The sequence below is a fragment of the Rutilus rutilus genome (genome assembly GCF_951802725.1).
Source record: "Rutilus rutilus genome assembly, chromosome: 3".
Taxonomy (NCBI): Eukaryota; Metazoa; Chordata; class Actinopteri; order Cypriniformes; family Leuciscidae; genus Rutilus; species Rutilus rutilus.
The window spans coordinates 12,453,490-12,473,308 of record NC_140211.1 but is presented as its reverse complement, the minus strand read 5'-3'; the positions used below and the strand labels follow the sequence as shown (position 1 = coordinate 12,473,308).

At 36.6% G+C, this 19,819-nt stretch overlaps 1 protein-coding gene across 1 annotated transcript; it reads left to right on the top strand.

Annotated features, from left to right (window-relative positions):
* Nucleotides 1-1,451: 1,451 nt before the first annotated feature.
* slc6a5 (solute carrier family 6 member 5) lies at nt 1,452-19,510 on the top strand. Its single transcript, XM_084406132.1, has 16 exons — nt 1,452-1,948; nt 2,754-3,206; nt 5,066-5,216; nt 5,922-6,053; nt 6,207-6,380; nt 7,410-7,557; nt 7,650-7,782; nt 8,831-8,965; nt 9,101-9,204; nt 10,214-10,338; nt 10,502-10,614; nt 12,352-12,483; nt 12,756-12,855; nt 13,343-13,443; nt 13,575-13,742; nt 16,241-19,510. The coding sequence occupies exons 1-16, from the start codon at nt 1,946-1,948 to the stop codon at nt 16,397-16,399; spliced, it is 2,331 nt and encodes a 776-aa protein (XP_084262258.1). The 5' UTR covers nt 1,452-1,945; the 3' UTR covers nt 16,400-19,510.
* The last annotated feature ends 309 nt before the right edge of the window (nt 19,511-19,819 follow it).

Here is a 19,819-nt window from a genome sequence, read left to right as displayed (position 1 = left end):
TGTGCAAGACTGTCCCAGGTCTGAAAAAGAAAACCCATCGTGCTAATATGAAACAAGTTTTTATTGATGCGCTTGCGTTGCATTAAAAAAAATAAACAATAAAAAAATAAAATAAGTCCATTGCAAAGGCAGAAACTGATAATCGTGGTTAGGTGTAAGCACTTATTTTATTTCGTTTATGGCCCTTTAATATTCCATAGCCTACCTCACGGGCACGGTTTTGTGTTGTTTTAACAACATACTAAGACGACAAATGACTATCGCCTGATGCGTAATCTTATCTTAGGCTATGTAATTAATTACAGGGTGAAAGAAAGTGGAGAGTACTTTGTTTCAACATAATTTATTCCTTATCAGACCCAATGCGTTCGGTGTCGTTTTATGGCAGAAAAAGCTAAACAAGTCTGGGGAAATAGCCGAATACCAAAACAAAAAAGTTATTAAACAAAAGACAGTTACTAATTTGAAAATGGACTAAACTGCCTGAGAAATTGAAATATAGAGCTCTGAAAGACCATAGGCTATAGCCTATTCCTGTTAGCTATTTCTTAGACGCACTTTGTTTTTCTTTACCTGCTTTAAAGAGAACGTATAAAGGTGACACAGAAAGAGAAGCAGAAATCAATTACAATTATTCTTTGTTGACAAAGCAATTAAACCCAGAGCGAAGAGCTAATCCAGCCGTATAGAGGCTTATCACAGGCGGCCGCAGATTTATGATGGTCACTGCAGAAGCCTGCATGTAGAGAGTGATATCAAGACTGAGGAACTGAGCGGGCCGAAGATTCAATAACAACTTACCAGCGTTATTATATTACTTCATTATCTTCTTGGCCAATTTATAATATCTTTAATCAAAATGCATAATCTTTAACAGCTCAGTGTATTCAAATATGAATCTAATACACAAAAACTATAGGTCTATTTATTGTAGCCTAATGCGTGTTCGTTATTCATGCATTTTCTTCCCAATAATAATAATAATAATTTCATAAAGATGCTATGTTCCATTCAGTGCTTCTCTGTTTAAAAACTGTACTCCGGGGTATGATGCTTGGATGCTCAACATCGAAGCTAAAAATAGAAAATTACTCCTCCTTTGTCTTGCGTAAAAGTTTAACAAACGAGTACCTCCACTCCTCTGAAAACCTCGCCCACTTTTCACACTTGAGCAATATGTGTGCCAGTGACGCATAAGCATACGTGGGGGTTTGTTTGACGTGTAAATAAGAACCGTGAAATATAACATTGCTCAAATACTTAGAAACTGTGCAAGAAAATATATATATTTTTTATATAATGGTGTTTCATAATAATGTAAAGTCAACTGTTTGAGTGTTCATTCATGTAAAATATAGGCTATTTCGTTCAAAAATTATATTTCCATGGCCTTATCTAAATCAATAAAAAAACGCCAGCCTTGATGCAGATCTGTGCATTGCTTGTAAATAACCTGCGATAAGATGTAATTAGAAAATATAAGAATGGGCCTGTTATCTATTTTTTTTTAATAATATTGCATGATGAAAAGTCATTATATGTATCTATAGGACTCGGTCAGCTATGCAGTCCCCACGATGCCTGCGTCTGCAGAATCTTCTCCGTGCGTCAGATGAACATCTTTACATAGTCCTGAGGGACAAGTTTATTAATCAGTCACGAGCCAGTCCGTCCCCAAACGTAGTCTCGCGCTGCCTTGTGTGTGTCACGAGCTCACGTCTTCGCTTGTTGCCCCTTTAAAAATCAGAATTGAAGGCCAATGATTTATCAAAGCCCTGTTATCAAGAAAATGTCATGCGAAGGGTACTTTACCATGCACTGACGCAAACCCGATCTTTCCCACGGAGATATAGAAAGCTGTGCACTTTGCACAGCCAAACTCAGTCTGCCTGCCGTCTTTCCAGCTGTTTTCTGCTATTAACCCACATTTGTTGACTCTGCACAAATGGTGAGTACAGCACATTCATTACTTTACGCTTTGTGTGTTAACAGTTTGCAAATTATTTGGAGTAGTTTTGGGAACGAAAAAGTGTTATTTGTAAATGCGCTAATTAACAAAGAGTCGCTGTCCACGGTGCTGAAACTTTAATGCAGGCTTTTTACACCGTTTCAACGGAAATATTACTTGTGTGTGTTATTAGGAAATATTATGCTATAGCATTATCAATGAATAAAAGTTAAAAACCCATAATAGCCTATTATTCATAGAATAACAGCCGAATTAATACGTTTTTTTTTCCCTTTGGTATACAATTTATAAATTATTTTTATAGTTTTTTTTTTTTTCCTTTTTTTTTTCATGGTTTTAGGAGAGTGTTCTCCTATGGTGCAGTGTAATTGTTGGTGTAATGTTCCATGTTTGCACCCGGGTTTGTACTGCACACTTGCACCGGGACTGGTGCCTGCCGCAGGGGGGAAAGCCTCGGCCGAGCCCGGCAGCTTGTCTATTGCCCATAAAACCAGGGGATGCTCCGAGGTTGAATGACAGGAGGTAAATGAGGCGTAAAATTAAAGAACCTTTCTCTAATGGTAAAAGCAAGAAGCAAACAGCGACCGTCCGTGAGCTGAAAATCAAAGAAGTGGAGCAGACATGTCCAGAAACGATCTAGCAAAAACACACGTTGCAGAAGTTACAGTATGAAAGCGTGAATATTTTGCCTATAGGCAGGTTTGTGTAAAATGTTGGGTCATAGGTGTGAAATAGCATTTATTCAGTTTCTGTCTAATGTGTATTTAACGTTTTAACGTTGCAGGATTTTTCCGATCACGGAGAAATGTTGAGACAGCCGTCAAACAGTATTCCTCCCCAGCCGTCGGGGGGAGCGGTTGGAGCTACAACTAATAACAAACCGGAGAACGGCAACCCGGTGCCCCAACCGCCGCCTGCAAACGAACGGAAAACTTTTTGTCCCTCGGAAAATAAACCGTGCGAAATGGAAGCCAGTAAAGCATACGGGACGTTTAAGAACGCTGCACCTGGACCCCCGTTTGCTCCCGTTAATTCCGACGTGCGCAAGGATTCCGTTGGTAAAATGGATGGTTCGACCGGTAAAGCCACGTCGGACTTCATGACTAACAATCAAAGTGCTGTAAGGATCGCGGCAGAGCATAAGAACAGCACCGGTGACTGGACCTCCATGAGCCAGACCACCATCATACTGGGCACAGATGGCAATACATCTGTTCTGCCTGGCACGGTGACCGGGGTAAGTGCTTACAAATGAGCGTTTCAATAGGGTAGAATCAGCCAATCACCCCTGAGCGCAAAGCTTTCAAACGGGGAGAGTCTTGAGCAAAAGCAAAAGCTGTGATGTTGAGGGTTTTTTTTTTGTTTTTTTTTTAAGTTTGGTAGGCTATTGCATTGGTGAGCGAAAGGAATCAAGTTGCTGCTTTGTCCGGTTTTTTTTTTTTTTTTTTTTTTTACAGTTTAAATTTTGAAATGTGTGCGAGAACTTTGTTTAACCAACTCTGCTGGGATTTAAAAATAAAAAATAAAATAACATAGCTTAATGTTTAAAAAAATGTTTTTTATAAAGGCTTGTTTGTCTCACTCAACCGAAAGGTAATTTGGTGCCAACCACAAGCACGGTAGGCTTTAAAAAAGATGTAGTGTTTTATTGTGGCATTTAAACACTTTGTAGTAAATGAGAGTTATTTGGGGTAGCTTATTGTTGCTATGGTAACCTCTTTGCCGCAAATCTATTCGCTGGCATCTATTTGGCGACAGGTAGGCTATAGATAAGTGCTGTGCTAACGTGCCTTCATATGCTATCGGATATTTCCTACTTCCCACGTCTGAAGTCGTGATTACGAGTTTGTCGTAATCAGGTGCTTTGTTGTTGGAAAGAACAGGAATCATGGTCATGGACACCAGGTTTATTCTTGCCTGTTTTGGGGAAAATCGTACCAAAGCCAAAATGATATTTAGCGTCATTCACTGACAACAATATAAACATTCACCTCGCTATCTAGATAGTCAGCTTGCTGCTGATTCTGGAATTTCGGTCAAATACAGGCTATTTTCGCTGTACGATACGCTTCAAATGATTATTCATATTTGTTAATCTGCATTACTCTGATAAACTGCGCACTGTAAAACGAATAAAGAATATCAGTCACAGCACCAACTCGGGAACTTGGGTATTAAAATGATACCCGAGCATCCCAGTAGTAAATACGACTTGAAAGGGCGTTCATGTCCAATTTTTAACTAGGAAAGTCGTATTTACGATATTCCGATAGCACGTGAAGCCAGCTTAGGCTATTTTATCGTTAAGGACACGTTTTAAACATATACACTTGAAATAATGACTTTAAGACCCCCGAACCTTTTGTTTGCACTTTAGCATAATTTGCTCCTTTTTTAAACTGTGTAAGATAACTGCAGGCCTATTAGTTTGGTTTTGTATTCTATGACTGTTATGTGTGATATCCGGTTCTCGTATTAGAACAAATCATAAGTGTTTTGGACAGAAGGACATTGTTCTTCTCTCAAAAGTGGACAGCGAAACGAAATCTGCTTCCAATCTGGAAAGATTTAAGTATTGATAGTGATTATTTCTGACAGCACAATAATTACACCAGATTTCACAAACAGGTCGAGTAAGAGGATGTGTCAAGGATCCGAATACATCAAGTGCTTGGAAACTGCTGCATTGCCACTGAAACAATAGAGTCACAACATTTGTTTTTTGGTTGTAAATGAAGCTGCTGAGCTCTGTCTGCATGTATGCTTTACTCTGCGAACTGTGAGGTTTGTCTTCCCCAGAGATTGGTTTCTGATGGCTGGTTGTGTTGCAGGATAATGTGTTACATAAGAATCTGCTTATGGGACAATTCCCATTGGGGGTTTTCATCAGAGCCAAGGGCAGCCAGGTCACCGAAACGGGACAAAAAGTTGTTGGGGGAGAATTTGTGTGGTTGTTTTTTCAAGTGATGAAATGTTAATACATCTATCATTTTATTGACCCATAATCTGATAATTGTCATGATCGTTAATAATCGAATATCTATTATAACTCCCCACTGCCGATAATGCTAAACACTTAGTGGACTGTTCTTCCAGGAGGATGATGATGATGATGCGGGAGGAGATGAGAATAAAGCCCGGGGGAACTGGACCAACAAACTGGATTTTATTCTGTCCATGGTGGGATATGCCGTGGGGTTGGGAAATGTGTGGAGATTCCCATATCTTGCTTTCCAGAATGGTGGAGGTGAGAAAATAATTAAGGGACAGCACGCGAGAACTAAACTGAATATTTTGGTGCTTGTACAGATATTTTAGTTTATCGAAAACTAGTCTTTTGATTTTCCACAATGGCCATGCGTTGTAATATACACATGTACACTTTCGTTAGAAGCAATAATAATAAAAAAAAATCTGTTATAACATAAAAAATTGTTTTATGATTACGGATTGCATAGAGTAGCCTAGCCTACGAATTATAAGGCAAACAAAATTACTCAAAAAAAAAAAAGAAGATGGGTTGTTTCAACCCATGGTTGGGTCAACTATGGAGAAACCCAACCGTTGGTTTAAATTTTTTTATTACATTTTTAAAACGAACGGTTGGTTTTGTCCATATTTTACCCAAACGTGAGTTGAAACAACACAGCATTTTTAGTGTTATTATTATACAATTGAAAAGTGTATATTGTTGTATGTTTTATTATTTTTAATATTTAATGTAGCCTAGGCTATTTATTATAAATGATCTTATTTCAATATAGCCTAATAATATTATCAACGCTATATTATTAAAGCTTATATTATGTGTTTATTTTAATTACAAACAAATTAAAACTCAAATTTCAAAATTAAGGTTAATTATATAGCTACTAAACTTTGTGGGAGTTTGTTCACTTTGATTATTAAGTCCTGAATTTCGTCCAAAAGCAGCTGTTCTCTCTTCCTTCAGGTGCGTTTTTGATACCTTACCTAATCATGTTATGCCTGGCCGGCATCCCTATATTTCTTTTGGAGGTGTCGTTGGGTCAGTTCGCCAGCCAAGGCCCGGTGTCAGTGTGGAAAGCGATTCCAGCTCTACAAGGTAAACTGACGGTACTTTTATTAACCGATCCTCAGATATGATGAGCACTGTTTGTGTTAATGTGTTCTGTTAGTGTTTCCAGTCAAATGGTAATCGACTTTCCGCCTGCTTTAAGTGTAATTTCTATTATCTGGTTTCATTTTGTTATTATAGGTTGCGGGATTGCCATGTTGATAATATCTGTCTTGATAGCCATATACTATAATATTATTATGTGCTGGACATTGTACTACCTGTTCGCTTCGTTGAAGGAGACACTGCCATGGGCCACCTGTAAAAATGAGTGGAACACCATCGAGTGCAAAGACAAAGACATGCTGCTTTTGGGTAAGGATGAGTCCCCCCTCTCTCTCTTTCTCTCTCTCTTTCTCTCTGAGTACCCCCCCCCCCCCCCCTTCTTTTTTCTAACTAAAATGCGCAATGCGCAACCTGTATTTCAGGAATTAAGTGGCCTATACCTCTCAATTACTTAGTTTCTCCCTTTATACCCCAAACGCAATTGTCCTGTATTATTTCAACAAAAGTTCTTATTTGATGACTTGACAGATTTTTTTTTTTTTTTTGTCTGCTACAAAAACTGATTTACCATCGTGCAATACAAATGGATTTGGCGTTTTTATTTTTATTTAGGATTATTGTTTCACATTGTGCTATTGGTGAAAAAAATGTGTGTGACCTATCATAATGAATGCTTAAAAATCGAATTAGAATGAAAACTCTGGGGCTTTATTATGTATTTGATTGAATTTGTTAGCATTTTACGTTGTAAATCGTTTTAAAACGCTTTTCTCAATGTCGTGCTTTTGGTGAATTCAGCAGAAAATCTGCTTGCTTGACAAATTTACTGTAAGAGTTGGTGCAGTGCCGCAGTGAGATGCACTGCCACCTCGTGGCTTGTCTGAGTATAGCGCCACTGAATCTGCACGGCAATATCAAAGACTGTATAGACCTTATTCAGAGCAGCGCCATGACAGGTATGAATGAAAGCGAGACTGAGGGATACAACTTACCGTGTTTTCAATGTAGATCACGTATACTTTTCCACAGTTCATATTTTCCACTGAAATGTCTTTTTTCGTGTTTCGTCAGCAGAACAGTTAGAAACGCATGAAATAACAGTAGGCTACAACCCACTGAAGAGATGTATGTCTATCCCTTACCACTCGCTTTAATTCCTGTTAAAAAACAAAGATGGCGCTGCTGTGAATAAGGTCTATTGTGTGGATGTGTGTGTGCAACGGTTGATTGATTTCTTGGACTTGATTTACTTTAAAATGTTTTTCAACTAGGCAGTGAATTATGATGGAAAACAAATTCACGTTCATTCCAAGTTCTGTCATTGTTTCTTCTGGCCAGACACCTGTATACTAAGGGACAGAAACATCACATCAGTCAAGAACACTACATTCTGTTTATCTGCAAATGCTGTCGGGAATTTAAGTAAACTGTTAAATGTGACAATGGACAATAAAACCTATGTCAGCCCTAGTGAGGAGTATTTCAAGTAAGTGTGCTTTTCGATCTATCTTTCTGTGTTTAAAGGTGTTTTATGTTTTGTAGATTAAATGTATGCAAATCTTTCTGCTTTCTTGATAGGTATAACGTGTTGCATATTTCTAAGGGTATTGAATACCCAGGTGACATTCGTTGGCCTTTGGCTGCTTGCCTTTTACTGGCTTGGCTTATTGTTTATGCCTCTTTGGCTAAGGGAATCAAGTCCTCAGGGAAGGTAAGAAAACAGGTTGACTATTTTCTCTCCTTATTTCTCATTTACAGGAACTATGATAAAAGAGAAGCCTGCAGGCCTCATTCTGGTCCAATGCAAAGCCCACTTCGTTTGTGGCAAGTTTTATCTAGTCACTCATCCTCTTTAAAGAAATCAGCTAATACTGAGTTTTCAGAAATGAATACACACCTTTCAGAAGTTGGGGGTCGGTAAGATTTTAAAATATATTTGGTAAGTCTTTTATGCTCACCAAGGCTGAGTTTATTTGATCAAAAATACAGTAAAAATGTAATATTGAAAACAGTTATAACTGTTTTCCTTTTTAAATATGTTTTAAAATGTAATGTAATGCTGTTATGGTAAAGACTGTATTTTCAGCATCATTACTCCAGTCTTCAGTGTCACATGATCTTTCAGAAATCATTATAATATGATGATTTGCTGCTCAGGAAACATTTATTATTATGATCAATGTTGAAAACAGTTGTGCTGCTTAATATTTTTTTGGTCATTTTTTACGGTTCTTTGATGAATAGAGAGTTTAAAAATACCATTAACTTAAAACAGAATTATTTTGTAACATTATAAATGTCTTTTCTGTCTCTTTTGATTAATTTAATGCATCCTTGCTGGGAAAAAAAAATCTTACTGACCCCAGATCTTTGAATGGTATAAAAATGTTTCATATTATTAAGGTTTCAGTAGCCTTTGTGTTTTATTGGTGAATTTGGGATTCAAGACAGGTTTCTTGGAGTCTCTCTCTTAAAAACGAGAAATTAAGGCTTTGTAATATTACAATCATCAGACAGTTCATATTAGAGAGTACCAAAACTGTGAGTAATTAGCAATTAAGTAGAAATAACCCCAATTCTTAAATGTGTGTTTTTTTTAATTTGGCATAAGAAATATTAGATGGGTTAATCTTTTTTTTTTTTTTTAAGGCGAAAGAGGGGCAAATCAAAAGTTAGAATTGATCTTTAACCTAGATAAACTACTGGCTAGTAATCTCTTTGATTAAAACATTGTTATTCACTATTTTTCTTGTTTTCAGGTGGTGTATTTCACTGCCACGTTCCCTTACGTGGTGTTGGTCATCCTGCTGATCCGAGGGGTCACTCTGCCTGGGGCCGGTTCTGGGATCCTCTACTTCATAACACCCAAATGGGAAAAACTCAATGATTCCAAGGTAATAGAAAGAATGTTTTTTATTCACTATAGTCAAATGTTTTCTGTTTGATGGACGCTCTAGATTCAGTCTTATTTTTCTTCTTCCACCTGTCTGTCTGTCTGCGTTTCTTTCTCTCTTTCGCTTTAACTCTAGGTGTGGAAGGATGCTGCTACCCAGATCTTCTTCTCTCTGTCTGCAGCATGGGGAGGTCTCATAACCCTGTCATCCTACAATAAGTTCCACAACAACTGTTACAGGTAACTAGCACTGTCAGTTACAGGTCAAAAGTTTGAGGTCAGAAAGAAAAAAGAAAAGAAAAAAGAAATCAATTATTTGTATCCAGCAAGGATGCATTTAATTGATCAAAGTGGCAGGTTATATGTATAATTGTTACAGAATATTTTTATTTCAAATAAACTGTCAATTTATACATAAATGCTGTTATTTTGAACTTTCTATTCATCAAAGAATCCTGAAAAAATAAAAAGATCATGGTTTTCCACAAAAACACAGCACAAATGTTTTTAACATTGATCATAAATGTTTCTTGTGCAGCAAAGAATCATATTAGAATGATTTCTGAAGGATCATGTGACTCTGAAGACTGGAGTAATGATGCTGAAAATTCAGCTTTGATCAAAGGAATAAATAACATTTGAAAATATATTAATAGAGAACACGGTAACTCTTTATTTTACAATGTCATTGTTACACATTACAGTTACTGTAGTAGTAACTATAAATTATGCATAGTTACATGCAATTAACCCTAAACCAAACCCTCATCCTAACCCTAACCCTATAGTTAGTACATGTAGTTAATTATTATTGCTCAGTACTTAAATGTATAATTACACTGTAATACTTACACCCTAAAATAAAGTGTAACCAATTTGAATAATATTTCACAATATTTCTGTTTTTACTTTGATCAAATTAATGCAGCCTTGGTGAACATTTGAGACTTCTTTAAAAAAAAAGAAAAGAATCGTACTGATCCCAAACATTTTAACACTAGTGTACATTGATTACGATTTGTTGAGACCAATGTGATGAATAAACAAGAGTGTACTATCTGAATTATCGAATGTACACAAATTAGTCTCTTTAACCAACAAAAATAGGATAACTATTATTGTTTCACATTCATTTTAAAAAGAATACTGCAACACTGACTGCGCGAGGGAGTCTCAAAATCTGATCTATGTATTTGAATATTATTTATGATTTAAAATGACATCATGTGCTCTGTCTCTTGTTTTGTAGGGATACTCTCATTGTGACGTGTACGAACAGTGCCACCAGTATATTTGCTGGTTTTGTCATTTTTTCAGTTATTGGCTTCATGGCTCATGAGCTCAAAGTCCCCATCGAGAGAGTGGCAGATGAAGGTACATAGTATGAGTGCATGTGTTTGTGCTTGGTAAGCTATGATTATCTGTGATCAGAGGTTTGGAGTTGGTGTTAGTGGAAATATATAAAGCTCATCGTGCTGTTTGCACTATTATCAGATCTAAAAGGCTTCTGGTTTGAAAATATGCTCTTTTTTTGTAGGTCCAGGTATTGCGTTTGTGGTGTATCCAGAGGCTCTGACTAGGCTGCCCTTGTCACCTTTCTGGGCCATCATCTTCTTCCTCATGTTGCTTACGCTTGGTCTGGACACTATGGTAATGGCAAACATAAATCTTTCATAAATCTTTTTTCTTTAGTTGTTATGTGATAGCTGAAGTGTGCCACACACTTCCTGCAAAGTGAAGCCAAAATATTTGTATCGCCCCCTAGTGGCTGGCTGCAGTATAGGTCATAAACCCTGGCCTCTCCATGTAATCGTATGGGACACAAGCCAAACTAAAAAATCCAATTGCACTTCAAATAATTTTTTGCTGAAGATGGTTTCTGTCAGGTAGTTCTTATCATGCTGGCGTATGTTTACGTTTGTTTTTAAATAGGGTACGTTTTAGAGCTGCACGATTAATTGTTAAAAGATCGCAATCTTGATTCAAACATCCACGCTATCTCATTTATTAATGACAACAATCTATGTCTGTTAACCTCTGACAAAATCACACCGGAACATTCATATTTGCGTTGGCGCTGACCCAGAGGAAGCAGTTGTCATGAATAGGTATGAAACCGCTTCACAGTCTTTTCAACCACACATTATCATCATTTCTGTGTTACAGAAGTACTGGGATAAAAGTTTATTGTTCGGATATAAACACTGATGTCTATGGTAGCAATCAAAAAAGAGCAAGTTACTTTTGAAAGTAACTTGATATTTCAACGGTTATATCAATTACATTGTTACAACACCAGTGTGACAAGCTACTGTTAAAACATGTATTTGTCTTTGAATCATTCATTCAAGATATTCATTCAAAAATGGTGATTCATCCAGTAATGAAACAAGTGAAGTATTAAGTCATTAGCCCCTTTCACATTTATAAATTACTGGTAGCAGATCATGTATGAACAGAACCTTTTCAAATTTACCGGTAAATTGGTTCCGGCAATTACGGTAATTTACCGGGATCGCTGTGTGAAAGGGGCTATTGAATCATTCATGACTTGTAAAGTTTTTTTCAAACAATTCAGGTTAATTAAACATTTTAAATAGACTGCAGCAATTAACATTTGTCAGAGGTACCTCTATTAAGTTAGTTTATTTTGTTGAGGCAGAATCTTGGGAGAATCGTGATCTCAGTTTGAAACAAAAAAAATCGTGATTCTCAATTTATCCAGAATCGTGCAGCATTTACACGACAACATTGTACTAAACAAGTTTTTCCTTTGCGTTTTTTTTTTTTTTGCATATATACGACAACGTTGTTGTCACCCTGTGTGTTATCCCCGTTCACACAGATTCATGAAAACGACTAAAAACACTGTATTATTCATGCCAGGCCAGTAGTTGGTGATGTCACTTTGTAAAGAAACACTATTATAGACTAGACTGAACTCGTAACACGCATGCGCATGACGTCGCTTTTTTGTTGTTTACATGGAGATGATAACGGTATTGTTTTCAAAAACGTGCACTTTGAAACCCCTTTTCAAAACTTTGCATTTTCAGGCCCCCAAAACGCCATTGTCATGTAAATGAATGGCCAAAATGCATACAAAGTTTTTAGTTGAAAACGGTGTAGCGTTATCAGCAACTTATTATTTGATGCTATAAAAATTGTGTGTAACATCATGAATTGAGTCCTCGGGAGCAGGAGTGTGGGTGGGACCTTGATAATCCGGCTCCAAATGATGCCATTTCAGTGATATTTTGGCTTCAATTTTCTACAGTGAAAAGAAGTGGAAACATGTCATCTGTCTTTTTTTTACAGTCTATGTGAAAGCTGAATAAATACAATAACTAAATCCTTTTTTTTTTTCACACTTTGGTTCCTCTCTAGTTTGCCACCATAGAAACTATAGTGACGTCTGTTTCTGATGAGTTCCCCAACTACCTGCGCAAACACAAGCCTCAGTTCACTTTGATTTGCTGTTTGTCCTTTTTTGTGCTTGGTTTCCCCATGATCACTGAGGTAGGACATTTACTATTATTCCCAACTGCAACACCTTTACCTTTATTGCACACTTTAATTAAAGTGTCTCTCTGCTAATCAGTATAAAGCAAGTACATAGGAAAGTAAAGAGACTGGAATGGAATTCATAAAGCAGTTAAATGGAATGGTCAGGAATTAAAGTTAATTTGTCTTTTTGTTGTTGTTGTTTTATTTGGTTATTTGTAGATTGGGTTTCATTAGATAACTATTTGTATTTTGAATTGTGTGTATTTGTGTGTTTTGACCTACAGAGTGGAATGTACATGCTTCAGCTGGTGGACACGTATGCAGCCTCTTACTCTCTGGTCATCATTGCCATATTTGAACTGGTTGGAATCTCATACATTTATGGTGAGTTTAAATTACAATTTACCTTTAGATGTCAGTAATTTATTTTAGTGCACAGCAGGGATCAGATTTGTTTAGGTGACGAAAAAGAAAATTACAAACAATTAAACAAACTAAACTAAAAACTACCAAAAAACAAAACTAAAAAACGAATAAGCAGGTAGTAATGAGTGGGCTCAAGCTAAAAAGCTTTTTAGTTAGTTTACTTATGTAAATGTATGATATATATAGATGTAAAAGTATATATCATATAATATATTCATTTAAATGAATGACTAAATTTAGTTTTGTGAGATACATTTCCAAAGAATTTATTTAACAAATGTTATTGCCCATTGATTTTCTTTCTTTTTCCTTTCTTCCGTCCTTTCTTTTTCTTTCTTTCTTTTTTTCTTTCTTTCTTTCTTTCTTTCTTTCTTTCTTTCTTTCTTTCTTTCTTTCTTTCTTTCTTTCTTTCTTTCTTTCTTTCTTTCTTTCTTTTGTGGTGCAGGTCTACAACGGTTCTGCGAGGACATTGAGATGATGATTGGGTTCCAGCCAAACCGGTTTTGGAGAGTCTGTTGGGCTTTTGTCACACCAACCATTCTCACAGTATGTCCACCTTATACAGATGAGACCAAGTTTTATATGACCATTCTTGCAGATACCTTGCGCAAATTCATCAGTGCTAACTGCTGGATAGTACTGCCACTGACCCTCTCTCTCTCTTCCTCTTTCTCTAGTTTATTTTGGGACTTAGTCTGTACCAGTGGAAGGTGATGACTTATGAGGAATACACTTATCCGACCTGGTCAATGGTACTCGGCTGGCTTATGGTCATCTGTTCTGTTATATGGATTCCCATCATGTTTGTTATCAAGATGCACCTCGCACCTGGATCATTTATTGAGGTAAGGGAGAGGTGTTTGGGTGGTAACACTTCATTTCAAGTGTCCACTTTAGACATTCTATGGCTGCGCCCGAAAACTTAGGCAGCGTATTAGGCAATGTATTTGCATGTAGCCTTTGCGTATGAAGGAAGCATAACTGTTTAAAGATCTACAACAAAAATAGAGGAAGCTTTGTTGATAACTAAGCAAATATTAAATTACTGCAATAATAATCTCTTGCTAGAAATGACATCAAAAGTGGAAACCGTTAGTCAAAAACTAACGTTTCTCATTAGAGTACTAGTAGACCGTTAGGTTAGGGCTAGTAGAATAAGAACAACGTAGTTGCAAAGTTACTTATAGTCAGTAGAATGTCTGTTGGGGGAGCATCAAAATAAAGTGTTAGCAGATATTAAGCAGACAGTTTACTAATACTCGAATGACTTCTAGTTGACATGTAGTTGCAAAGTTAGAGGGAGGTAGGAGAACGCTAAGTGTGTATGATTGTCTGTACCTTTACACACAAACTGACCACCAACCGCAACTTTCAGACGCCATTTTTATTTTATTTTTTAGCTTAAAGGATTAGTTCACCCCAAAATGAAAAATTCCTAATAATTTACTCACCCCAATGCCATCCAAGATATCCATGTCTTTCTTTCCTCAATAGGAGAGAAATTATGTTTTTTGAGGAAAACATTTCTGGATTTTTCTTCTAACAATGGACTTCATTGGTTACCATCGTTTTTAAGTCCAAATCAATGCAGTTTCAAAAGTCTTTGAAGTGTTTAAACGGGCTGTACGCGATCACAGCTGAAGAAGAGGTTGTTATCTAGCGAAACGATAGGTCATTTTCAATTTTTTTTTATAATTTATAGATTACCTTTTTACCTTCAATAGTTCGGATTGAGCTGATCAACAAATGGACAGGGAACTACGTCATCACGTTGAAAGGTCACGCCGGCGCCGGCGGAAGTACCGCCCCACTGTTTACAATGCGACTGTACAAAGACTAAGACAAACGAGACAAACGCTCTTTAACAAAAAAAGGTAAAACAATGATGGCAGACGATTTTGAAGTTGAAGGAGAAAATGAGATGGAGTTTTTCGCTCTACCCTACCTTTTTGAACCTGAGTACACAGATGAAGACCTTAGGCAGATGGAGGAGACCGCTGCGGCGACACAAACATCGGGCAGACAAAGATCTAACGAGACATGGTGGTGCACATAAATAAGACATAAATATGTCATTCAACATACAATACTATACTATTTGAACTACCCTCCTACGTACGGTCGCATTGTAAACAGTGGAGTTGTTGATCAGCTCAATCCGAACTATTGAAGGTAAAAAGTCTATAAATTATATATATTTTTTTTAAAATGACCTATCGTTTGCTAGATAACAACCTCTTCTTCAGCTGTGATCGCGTACAGCCCGTTTAAACACTTTTGAAACTGCATTGATTTGGACTTAAAAACGTTGGTAACCAATGAAGTCCATTGTTAGAAGAAAAATCCAGAAATGTTTTCCTCAAAAAACATAATTTCTCTCCCACTGAGGAAAGAAAGACATGGATATCTTGGATGGCATTGGGGTGAGTAAATTATTAGGAAATTTTCATTTTGGGGTGAACTAATCCTTTAAAGGGATAGTTCACCCAAAAATGAAATTTCTGTCATTAATTACTCACCCTCATGTCGCTCCAAACCCGTAAGACCTTCGTTCTTCTTCGGAACACAAATTAAGATATTTTTGATGAAATCCGAGAGGTTTCTGAAACATTCTACTGACTGTAAGAAACTTTGCAAGTACATGTCAACTCAACCCTAACCTAACGGTCTACTAGTATTATAATGAGAGTTAGTTGACCTGTACTATACTGTAGTTGCAAAGTTATTTTATAGTTAATAGAATGTCTAAAGTGGACAATCGACATAAAGTGTATGTTTATCTGTACCTTTATTTCTATAGTGCTTTATAAAATACAGAACAGTCACAGTAATAAACAGGAAAATAATACAATAAATGATGCAAACTTAATGAAATATGAGAGATATGATATGTGAGTATAATAAGTCATTATAGCCAGATGAGCTCTGTATGAGATACGAGTCATAATTCAGTCTGACCACAATGTCAGTGTTGGTTCAGTTCAGTTCAATAAGAAAAAGGTTTTTTTCAATATATATATATATATATATATTTTTTTTTTTAACCACCTTTTGCCTTCACTTGGTCATTGTATTTAGTCCTGTGGTTTTAGAACTTTTGCATGCTGATAATTATAAAATAATTCAAATTAAATCCCCACTGATATATATATATATATATATATATATATATAACATGGAAATCACATAAACAAAATAATGTATCAAAGTAATACTATTTCAAATTCTGTAATTTCTTTGAGTTTTGAAAGATCAAACCAAATCAATAAGTCAATATCTACAAGATAGGATGCAAACCAAGCCCCCGTCATACGATTCTGATGGACTTTCTCTCCCTCCGCAGCGGCTGAAGTTGGTTTGCTCTCCTCAACCCGACTGGGGTCCATTCCTGATGAAACACCGCGGCGAACGCTACAAGAACATGATCGACCCACTGGGCACCAACTCCCTTGGCCTCAAACTTCCCCCTAAAGATTTCCAACTATCAGCCCAATATCAATAATCCTCCTCACTTCCCTGTGAGTGCGCAATTTCCCGAGGCCTCTGAGGGTGAGACCTGCACTCACATCAAACTCTTTGCCCATTCAACCTCCCCTTTTTTCCCTATCGTTCTCTTTCAGCCATATTCCCCCCTCTTCTGGCACTTTTAGAGGGGTCTTTCAGGTGGAAAGCACAGACAACTCCCTATGATTTTTGTTTTCTGAATTATTATTCGCAGTCATTCTGACAGTGGAGTTCATTCTGATACACCGATCCCAGCTGAACCTTTTTCTCAGAGGCAATATAATGATGAAGTCGCAACTGTTAAGGCAATATTTGACTGATTGTGCATCATGCAGTGGTTGTTTTTTATTCTTTTGTTCCTTTTTTTTCATTCCAGTGACTGCTGATGTTAAAAAGAAAAAAGAAAAAATGAGGAAAATAACATTTCTTGTCTATTTGCTTGTCATCTCTTAAACGTAGCAAACACGTATGAGAAAAACTGCTGAGTAGTGCACAGTGAACACAAACTCTTTTCTGGCATCATACTATCGCTCTCCACTTGTGTCCACTTATAGCTGTACCATGTGCCTCAGACTTCCTCTGTTTATAAACTACTGCATAGTATAGTGTGTATTAATACTACATTATGGAGGGAAGTGAGCACATTTCAGTCTCTGTGAATTATAAGCTATCCTACTCTTTCTAACTATTTACTAACCTGTTGGAAATATCTCTACAGTGTTATAGAAGGCAAACTCATAGTCTAGGTTCTAGTAGTATAGATCCATCCCAAAATTTAGCCATGCAAAACTGTAATAATACCCTTTAGCGTTGTTTAGAGTAGTGCTCAACGGCCAACGATAGCAGTTATGTATGTATGTATACTAATATTTAGAGTATGCTTTCGAGTATGTGTCGTGATCTGTTCATAGACTATGTGAATCCTACTATTCTTTTCTTATGCAGTGCACAGATATCGTGGAGTACACAAAAGAAAGGTAGAGGAAAAACTAAGGAGTGTGGTATGTGTGGCAAGCCAAGCGTCTCATGAAAAGTGCATACTTTAGAAACGACGTGTTTAAACACTGACATAGCTGACGTGCTATTTTTAACAATTGCAATATGTAAGATATGTAGATTAGAAAAAAAGGACATTTCTGTGATAGATGCTTGAGGACCACACTCCTTTTTTTTTTGAACGTTTTCCATCTCTGAGTGTCTGTACGTCTTCATGAAACAGGGTCTCAGGTATTACTCCGTTCTATCAACCTTTTTAGATGTTGGATTAGAGTTGAACATGTTTGTGGGAGCTTCATATGTCATTCCTATACATCCCGTTCCCTGTAAGATTGGTAAAAGTGCACATTTTCTGAATATTATTGACCATTTGAATCCTTAATATCTTATAATTAGTGTCCCATTTCTCCCATTGGACTGTAAATATGGCTCCAGATAGAATGCTCTTGTAGTATTGCTTTAGGCAATGGGTTTTTAGTTGTGGTTAATAATAAAAGCTGACCAAACTTGAGTACAAAAGCACTTTGATCAAACATCACGCAAAAATATGTTGTTGCTTTCCACCACCACAATGATAAAAAGCCTAAATAAAAGACGAGTACTTTTTTTGATAGTTCTAGTGGTGTGGATATGATTTAGTTAGTACTACAAGTGAAGCGAACCACACTGCCCACGCAATGCAAGTAATAACACTGAGAATAATGACTTTGCCTGGGAGTGATGTGTTTCAAAAGCCATGTAATATGCAGATACTACACTAATCACCTTGAATATAGAGCATTTATAAAAGAAAAAAGGTGCTCCTCAGTATATTAGTGCCGCAAAAGAGATGCTTTTTCTGATACATGTTTAATCTTACTCTCTGTGTAGTATATGTGCGTGTGGATGTGTGGAATAATATGCAGCGCTTAGTGTTTAGATTTATATTTATCCAACCATCCAGACATGGTCAAATGCAGCCTGGTAGTCAGTTTGAGGCCCTCATAGGCCTTGGTTTCAACGCATCGCAAATGTTTAATTTGTATGTGAGAGTTGAGTGCTTTTTACTCGAGTTGAAGATCCAGGTTTTGTAGCACAACAAACACTTACACAAAGCACACGTTAATGTCCGAGTTGAATACGGCTTGCTGTGATCATTGTTGTAATATTTGAGGTTCTGGATGGAGTTTCTGTTAGTCCTTGTGTTGCTGTACGTCTGTCCGAGAGCTATTGTTACAACCCCTTCAAGTAACACGTAATCTGTGGGGAAAAAATGATAGGTAACAGTCTTGCATGTGCTGTTTGTGTTGCTGTGGATTATTTGTCCATGTATGCTTCCCCTTTACGCTCCTTTTCTCGAATGTGTCCCTCTTTACCACCTTTTCCTACCTACAGGGCGACACTGGGCAGTAGGCAACCAAAGAAGGAGAACTTCTCAAAGGGTTCTGAAAAAAATAAGCTTAAAAAGAACATATATTCTAAAGAAAAAGACATATACGTATACATATATATACAAATAGCCTATATATATATATATATATGAAGAAATGAAATATATTATTCTGTGTATTTAGGAGACTGAGATACTGCCACTCATCCTTCATTATTGATGTGTGCCAATATGTTATATGACATCTTCAGGTAACCTTTGGCCTTATAGATGTCCTCTGGTAATAAACTATTATATGTATTTCAGAATAATGATACAGAGTAGCTTCCAATCAGTCATTATGTGGTCAGTCTATATTGTAATGTATGTCGTGTCATTTGGCACTTTACTGTGGACCTATCGGAGCATAGGTAAAATTTCTTATTACTTGGGTAATGTCATATATTTCTGTGTGTTTTATGTGAGGGAAATCTGCCTATGGATACAGATATGTACCTCCAACAGATCATGGCATCCTTTGAGTTGAATTGTAGAGTATAAATATGAAAAATATCTAGATTTTGAATTCTGTGCCAGACAAAAGAAAAAAAAAAGGAAAACGTATAAAAAGAGGAAAATAAACATATATGAAAAGGCATACTTTATTTTAAATCTCATAAATCCTTGAGGCCCTACCTCAGATTTTGTATTTATGTATAGAAATGCAATTTGAATCATAGTATCTTTGCCAATAATACAATAAAAAGACCATATTTATCATAAAATGTATAACCTCTTAATCAATAAATAAATGTTAATGTTTTCAACTCCAGTTGTGTTCTTATGCCTGAGGTGTTTTGAGTAATATTTAGTTATAACACACATGCACACATGCAAACTTACACATGCTGGGTAATGCAAGAAAGACAAAACGTTGGAATTTTAATGCAAGCAAGTGTGATATTATCTATGTACAAAAAGATAAAAAGGAAAAGAGTTCCTTGACTGGATGGGCAACCACTTTAAAAGAAATCCCATATCACATTGAGAATTTGTCAAATATGTTCATCCATT